The following is an 8,752-nucleotide window of genomic DNA, read 5'->3' on the forward strand; positions in this document are numbered from 1 at the left end:
GAAACGCAATTTTTTATTTAGGGTTTATTGAAATGATGGATCTTGGGATAATCATACTTAATTTTCAAGAGAATTAAAGAAATTCAATGAACACATAAATAAATAAAAAATTGTTCAATGCGTAAAGCTAATAAATATGGTGAAAAAAATTATAAATTAAATTAAAAAATGGCTGGAAAAAAGGGTCATTTTCTGTAGTGCAGAGGACAATATTCAAAAAATATTCAGTGACGTTACCAAATCCTCGTCTGCTTCTTTAGTTAAAGTTTCACGAGACCTAACTTTTGACAATTTAAATTTTGTACTATGATTTAAAACTATATGAGTTGATAATTTAAATTTTATACTTGATATCTAGGAAAGACTCGTTAATTAAATAAAGTTGATTTCCAGACCTGACCTGTCCTTTTTTCACTATATAATAATATTCTATTACCATATTATTTGACTACGGCACTACCCTATTTATTCTCAATTTTCTTTTTAAATTATTGGAATAAAATTTCTGAATTTTCGCCAAATTTATTGTTACATTCTTATTAGTTATTATCCCATGTAGTAGTTTAATTGGTGATAACATAGACAAAGCCGAAAAATGGTCCCTGCTAAAATACATAATCAACCCCAAACAAATGCAGCCTGTAATAATTGACACTCCACCGAGGCAAAAGCCGGCAAGATGCCGCAATTATGATCAATGAACCACCCCCCACCCCCCCCCACCCCATGCATCCTCTTCATTACAATGTAATGGGTAAAAGAATGAGCATGCAAAAGGGAAATAAAAGTGTACGTTAACATACTTATATATACTATACCCCAATTATGATAACACCCTCTCTCTCTCTCTCTCTCTCTCTCTCTCTCTCTCTCTCTCTCTCTCTCTCTCTCTCTCTCTCTCTCTCTCTCTCTCTCTCTCTCACACACACACACACACACACACACACACACACACACAACTATGTGTTTGACTGTAGTTTATAGAATTTGATGCTTAAATAAATTTGGGTGCATTATAGGTAGTCCTGATGAAAAAATGAATGAATGATGGTGGTGGGGGCAGCAGCCCCCTTATCTTTGAGACAGTTTGCCGCCCAAAAGTATCAACAATTAGGAGAGCACATGCCTCTTAACATATATATTATATATATATAACTAGCTGTGTACAACCCATTTTTTCCCAAAGTATATAACAAGCCAAATATAATATATATATGTACACACAAGAATATATATCTATGAATGTAATAATATGAACAACAAATCAAATATTGTTTCCAAAAACAAACAATATCTATGTGTAATGTCTTGTCTGGTTGCAAAAACTTCTGTTTTTTTTTTTTCTAGAAATAATCTCTTAATTGGAAATTAATAATCTCTTTGGAAAAGCCAAAAGCCAAAACAGAGAGAGAGGAAAATGCTCAAATGGAAAACAAATACATTTGTCCCATACCATAAGTAAAGATATCAAAATCAATCATAAACTTGAAGGTTTTAATCGCATCGGCGGTGTTGCTTAAAGTCCGGTCGGTGTCGAATACGGGCTCTTCTCCCCGGCGACCCTCTGCATCGTATTTCAACCTATCTTTGTTGTATTTCTCACTCTCGATTTTGAATTTCTCCATATCGATTTTTAATTTGTCGATATTAGTGCGATACATGTCGAGTATCACTCGAACATTTTCGGTATTCGTTATACAGTCTGTACGCCACCGTGCTTGCACAACACCCATATCAAAAACACAATCTTTACGACCTAAGAGTGCGGCGTATGGATAAATTTTTCGACGATGTCTTAGATACATTGGAACCAAATCATCATCATCCTCGTCATCATCTTCCGGAAACAATGTTAGCGGGGGATATTGGAATTCACTTCCACTAATATCATAAGCATAGCCGGGAGCGAAACTAAACCCATCGATCCCGAAAAAATTGCCACGGGGATTATCAAATAGCCACAATTCCGACGACAATTGGTCCCAACTACCTTTTTCAAGATCGAGGACAAATATTCCAATGTCATTCTTAATCAGAAAACGGGACTCGGTCTGGAATCCATATGTTTCAATTCCCGGAGATAAATGCACAACGCGAGGGGGAGGAGGCAATCGCGGGAGAACTTTCCACGAGTCCGCTTTAACATCGTACAACTCAAAACTATCATTGTAAAATCCACCGTTAATCCAACGGATATCGGACGAAAACACTAAAATATAATTACCGTCCGGTGTGGGAATTGCTTTAGGTGAAAATTTGTTTTCATGCATATCGTTGATCCTAACTAACTCCTCTTTCTGCAACAGGTAACCGGATCCATTTAAAATATCTTTAGGTATCACAAATTTTCCGGCAAATCTTCCTTCACAGCCGTTTCCGGTTACCGGTTGGTGGTGGTGTTTAGCTCCCTCAAAAATATATAGTGTCGATTTTAGAGCACAAAAAGCTGCCGCGGGATTAATTCCTTTCAATTTGAATCGAATAGTGGGTTCCTTATGCCTGAATTCATCGCCGCCGCCGCCGCCGCCGCCGGAGGATGAATCCAAATCCGAATTCGAATTGACAATGTAAAATTTAAATTCGTCGGTCTCGGGATTACCGGCCAAGCAATGAAAAACTACACAGACACTTGGTGGTGATAATAGCTGCCTTTTTGCTGAAGATTCAGGTTCCATTTCGAAACGACGCCGGTTAGTCAATTGAGAAATTTAGGTTTAGGGTTCCGGGAACAAAATGAACATGTGTTACGTACTGTAGTAGTACACAATATTCAATAATAAATAATCTCATAAATTCATAATTGAAGTGGACTCTTGAATCATATAATATATATATGGTCGGCCCATATATTCAGTTCGGGCTGGGCTTGAACCGATTAAATTGGATTCATAGGCCCAATTACCATTTGTGACATTATACAACCTCCAACTAATTTTTTTTTTTTTTTTTTATAAATCTCATATATATCTTCAATTACTCAGTAATATATACGACTCCTAATTTTTTTTTATTATTAAAGTAACTAGTACTATTATTTAATAATAATCTTCACACATAAATTTATTTTTTGATAAAATAATTAGTAATTATTGTATAATAAAATCTCCAACATTTCAAAAACAATTATTCTTGTCCCACAAAATTCCAAATGATAAATTTTAATTTCTTTTTTTTTAGGGAAATAAATTTTAATTTCTAAGAAGTAACAAATTAATATTAAAATAATAAAAAAATTCTAAAACTAGCACATGGGATAAGCCAATTTTTTCTCAGAATCCCAAATAATGTAACGTAGTAGACCCCCCATTGGCATGTGATGCAAGTGGCCACTACATCAAAACTATATAATAATAATATAATATAAATATAAATTTCATATAATAAAATAACAACTAAAAATATTACAACTGACAAAATCACAAGTTTCCCCTCTGTCAAAAGCATGTGCAAAATAGACATGTCAATTTCATTACAAGTGTGGGCATCCCATGTTGTTGTCTCAATATTTAAACCAGACAGACATAAAGAATTTCTCTATTCATTTTCTTGATTTTATAAATTAAAAAACATAATAATAAGTGGGAGATAATCATTAAATTAGAAAAATAAAGAATTCCATTATACAATATGCTGTTACCGACCACATACAACCCCACCCCCCCACAAGCTGTAAAAAGCCATCTTTTCATTACAAAGTCGCATTTAAGAAACTGTTGAAAGTAAAACACGTTTTTTGATCAGCAACTTTTACTTTACACACCATTGATTACAGCTTCAACATGCACAACATTTCCTTCTTCCATAATCTTCCCATTGATTTGAGTTCTTGGCCTCTGATTTAACCAAATTAAAATTCATAAGAAATTATAATCGAAGCTAATTTATTTATATATATTTATTAAATATATTTATAAATACCCAGTCAGCAGAATCTCCGGAATTCCCATTGATGAGTTTGTGATTCTCTTCCTTAGTCTTGTTATCCTTTGTTATCGGGAGGAACAATGTCGCGGATCCATTAGAACGATCCGGAAGTTCTGCAACGTGTATTTCAAACTAATTAATTAAAACAATTAACGGATAAAAATTACGGTAATTTGATAAATTTTGGGGAGTGTAATAAATTCACTCACCTGGCAACTTTTTGTCGAGAAAGAACACAACCAAATTAACGGTGTACCATGCCACGACCACATCGACAGTGTAGTGCTTACGCGATGCCACGATCAGCAAGCTTTGAATCACGACAGTTAACCAAGCACACTGCTTCACGAAACTGCCACATCAGAAAAACGAGTTTAGATTAACCATGGTTAATAATTCAATTTTTAAAGCTCTTAACAAAAAGAGAGAAAAAAATATATAAATTGAAGAAAAATTACGTTCGTGTGCCATATTTATGATATGTCCGAACGAAGACAAGAGAGAATATCATGTGAGACGAAAATATCAAGTCACCACAGCCGTAAAGCATCCCCCTTGGAACTGCATAACCAGACGAAGAAAATAAATCTTTAGCACAAAATATCGAGAATTTTGAACAATTAGAGAAGTGAATGTAAAACGGCAAGAGAAAATTAACCTATCAATAGAACTTCTAGAATACTTTCGGGACGAGGCAGCGTTGCAAGCTTTGAACCCTACATCATTCAGAATAAAGAAATTAGGAAATCAAGAAAATATTATTAGCACAATTTTTTTTTTATTATTTCTTTTTACCTCTCGACAATGGTAGTTTGGACCGGGGAGTTGGGTAGAGTAAAAAGTTATGACCCGAAGAATTTGACAAGCCTGAAAACCCATAGAAAAATATGGGAATTATTTACGAGATACGTAGAAATTAAAGAATTAATTTCTTTGTGAATTAAAATTGCACTTACGACTAAGAAAGCCAAAGCCCTGCACCATATTAGGACTGTGTAAATTTTCTTGCTCTTCAGTATGAAAGGATGGAAAGTCCACTGCATTTAGCATCATCACAAATATTTAGAACTTCAAACATAATCGACATTTTTTAGGGGGGAACAAATATTTCGAGTAGGAAAAAATCTCACCAAGACAAAAGACACGAAAATGAAGGTAAACACAGTTTCGCTAATGTAAGCTCTTTCTTGTCCGAGTTCCTACAGTTCAACGAAGTTTGTAGCATAAGCAAAAAGTCACGAAAAGTAATATAAGAAGTGAAATGAAATTAAATAAATTTATTATTATTTTTTTACCGGAAGAAGAAAGAAGCCGGCATCTTGAAGTGTTGGTCCTGGCCGATGAAAATAATGAATTCCTCGAGCTGCTAGCCCATGAATGTACTATTGACAGGAAAAATATGGACGACGCCACGTATTAGAATCTAGAATAAAAATACTATTTCAAAGAAACCCGAGGAAAATCCCGACTTTTGTACAAGAACAAGGATGCATCAGACTCACTATACAGATTACAGAGTGGTCATTCGACAAATCATATTCCCTAGTTTCTATGTCATAACATTTAGCAAAGGTTCTTTAAAACCATATTTAAACAACATGGCAAATCCATAACTACTTGAGTGTAATACAATTACAAATAACTATATCTAATATCCTATTATCCTACTTGTTCATATGCAACCCACAACAGCGAAATCGAAATCCTTCCTTCACCGATTTTTTTTCTTTTTTTTTGTTTTGCGGGTTTCGACCGTTAACTCAGATTGGTAAATTTGATGTATAGAACCGTCGACAGCTCAAAAGCAATAAGTAATTATCACAATCGAAATCCCATTTTCCAAAGTACCGGTTCTTGATAGTAATGAATTTCAGTAAAGACTACATAACACAACATTTTCACCATGCATTATAAATCTATGACATAGCATAGATAAACTCAGACAGAGATCACAACCATAAACATAGTATGTATGAACAAACCTGACAAATGAGACCTCCTAAAATATACTTCCAATTTTCTGCAAGTAGGTTGAGTTCTGTTGTGGTTTCCGCACAAAATCTCTTCCATGACTTTACACCACAAAAAATAACAAACAAATTAGAAAAAACCAAACTTTAAATAAATAAAAAAAAAAAAAAAAAAAAAAAAAAAAAAAAAAGTTAACCCCAAAAACACTTTATTTAAAAAGAAAAAAGAAAATCAAATGTAGGGGTAAAAAGGGCCAACCTTTGAAGCCTCGCGGCGAATGTAAAAAGACATCTTCTATTTATTTGATAGCCAAAATAACAGCAGTGCCATATTACATCAATACCAAACTTTTTCCAGAACAAGCATCCATCATCCTTCTTGTAATAATCTTTTTTTTTTTCTTTTTCTTTTTTTCTTTTTCTTTTTTATTCAAATTCAAACCAAGAATTCACCTTTTCTCGAGAATTCCGCTCAAGATCCACAGGAGGGAAAAACCCAGATGCCAAAATTGATGGTATCTGAGGATAATTATCGATCTTTAACAGTGGCAGTGGGAAAAGTAATTTTGAAATTGAATTATTGGAATTGAAATTGAAATTGAAATTGAAATCACAAAAAGGGAAGGCTGTTGAAAACTGGGGTATGGGGAGGGGGTTGTACTTTTCTTTATTTTTTCTCCTTATCTCTGTATGGTAGTTTTCTCTCTCTCCCTCTCTCTCTCTCTCCTCTCTCTCTCTCTTTCTCTCTCACTAAATATATACTAAGCTTTGTTTTGATTTGTCTCCTTTGTCTGCTAAAACGCGAGTTGAACACGGAGAGACAGTTGAGAAGGGAAGGGGAAGTTGCATACAAATAAATAAATAAACAATGGGGGGTTTAAATAAATAAATCGAATTAATAATTATGTCTGTAACTATTTATTTTTCAAAATTAAATAAAATATTTGGTCTTTTATAATTTTTATATTTTTTTTATTAAATATTCGAGTTATTGACGTGGTGGGTTACATTGGCCAGGTCGAAATCAATTTCATGATCCGGCCTAAGCCTGCATTAAGGAATTTTATATTTAATTTAAGAACTATTTATTAAGGAAAGTATTAATAATAGTGAATATATGGAATCGTTTTTATTGTATTAGGGGCTGTAAAATTAGTGTACCAACTAAGCATGATTAATGGATCCAGTTTTACCTGCCTTAATTAGTGCAACAATTTTGTCATACCATACATGGAAATTGAAACAAAATTTTCAATTTCTGTCTGTCATACAAATTTTTTTCAATTTTGGAATAATATTTTTTATTTTGATTTTTTGTTCGATCTTAATTCCTAAAAGATTTATTTTGTTTCCAAAATTATATTATATATCAATATTTGTGCAATTTGTATTATGGGTTAATATAAATAAAAAATTTTGTATTCCTTCAACTTAGATCCGAAAATTTACAATTTGTTAACAAATTTTTTTATTCAAATAAATTACGGCCACCCCTGAGGTCCTGTTAAATTACAAAAAATACTCTCATGTTTGGATAATTACAATCACCCCTTAACAATGAATTTTCTCACATGTTGACTCTTGTGGTGTCAAGTTTAGTTAAATACTCTAGATTATTATGTGAAATATTCTCCAGTTTATACCCGTTTTATCGCATTTCAGCTACACATTTTGAAACAAGTTGATCATAAGATGTGTCTATTGGCTTGTAAATATCAGAATATTCCACGGAATCTAGAATATTCTGTTGATAATAAGGGTGGACATATAAGAATATTCATAGTTGATGGATCATTGTAATTACTAAAATGTGAGAGTTTTTCGTAATTTGACATTATATTGGGATGCCCGTAATTTACCCTATTAATATAGAAATTAGTTTTTTTTTTTTTAATTTTTTTTTAAAAGAGGGAACATTGGTGGAATCGAAAGTCACGAGCCACCCGGCTCGAGGTCCGATGAGTCATTACAGGAAATCTGCTCTGTCACACTTTTCCCTTTTTCATTTTTTAAAAATTTGAAATAAGAGTTCATCAAGAATCTCTATCCACTACAACCAACTGGATCCACGTGGCTATCATTAACTTGTCGAATAACCCGTTTCTAAACCAACCCGACCCGTTATTTATGAAGTAATAAATACAGTACTTAAATTAACCCAACACAATTAACATGACCTCCTCCAAACAACTCACTCTTTGCATGTCTGTCTGAAAATTATTAATTATGCCCGCCTATAACTTACAAGAGTTACCTTTGTTAAGCTTATGGAATATACTATAAAACAGTTGGTTTTTAAACTGTGTGTTTTGTCATGATTAAACACTAAACAGTAATTAAGCATTTGTTTAATTTAAAGCATAAATCACGGATTATATCAGTCAATCACTCAGATATAATTCATGAATAGGAAAAGTAAAAAGGAGGGAAAAAAAATAAAAAAGGCATGATACTGATAGCCGCGCGTATTGACTTTTCCATGGCTTCTGATATTTTTTTGGGCTCCTAAATATTATAAAATAAATTACTCAAAAAAAAATATTATTAAAAAAAAATCTAAATGGATTTGCTGACCATGCACTATGAAATGGCAATTGGCATGACAGGACTGAATTTTTGTATTGGTCAACGGTCAACGGTCTTTGTGAATTGTGAGTGCCATTTGTTACTTGTTAGCCGTCTCTCTCCTATGTGTTTTTGAACTTTCAAATATGTGTGAGTGGGACACGTTGAATTTCGAATTATGAGGAATTAAAAATTTAATTAGATTTTGAAATTAAAGATTCTTTATTTATTTTTATTATTTTTTGGTTGTTAGGTGAACATTACATAATGGGGTTATGGGCGTTATGGGGTGT

General features: G+C 33.0%; 1 protein-coding gene across 1 annotated transcript; it reads right to left on the bottom strand.

Moving 5' to 3' along the window:
- Positions 1 to 3,575: 3,575 nt before the first annotated feature.
- On the bottom strand, positions 3,576 to 6,949 carry LOC105953007 (phosphatidylinositol:ceramide inositolphosphotransferase 2). Its single transcript, XM_012976619.2, has 11 exons — positions 6,154 to 6,949; positions 5,907 to 5,996; positions 5,220 to 5,306; positions 5,055 to 5,123; positions 4,881 to 4,961; positions 4,720 to 4,791; positions 4,583 to 4,640; positions 4,383 to 4,485; positions 4,134 to 4,276; positions 3,919 to 4,037; positions 3,576 to 3,833 (listed from the first exon to the last, which is right to left on the bottom strand). The coding sequence occupies exons 1-11, from the start codon at positions 6,184 to 6,186 to the stop codon at positions 3,753 to 3,755; spliced, it is 936 nt and encodes a 311-aa protein (XP_012832073.1). The 5' UTR covers positions 6,187 to 6,949; the 3' UTR covers positions 3,576 to 3,752.
- Positions 6,950 to 8,752: the final 1,803 nt, after the last annotated feature.

This window comes from Erythranthe guttata, chromosome 10 (assembly GCF_056151865.1).
Source record: "Erythranthe guttata isolate IM_541 chromosome 10, IM_541, whole genome shotgun sequence".
NCBI lineage: Eukaryota > Viridiplantae > Streptophyta > Magnoliopsida > Lamiales > Phrymaceae > Erythranthe > Erythranthe guttata.

Excerpts from the sequence above, each read along its gene's own strand:
- LOC105953007 (XM_012976619.2), bottom strand. The coding sequence starts at position 6,186 with ATGTCTTTTTACATTCGCCGCGAGGCTTCAAAG. Across the intron at positions 4,486-4,582 it reads TCTAGAAGTTCTATTGATAG|TTCCAAGGGGGATGCTTTAC; the intron begins GTTAATTTTCTC and ends CTGGTTATGCAG. Across the intron at positions 4,038-4,133 it reads TCTCGACAAAAAGTTGCCAG|AACTTCCGGATCGTTCTAAT; the intron begins GTGAGTGAATTT and ends TACACGTTGCAG.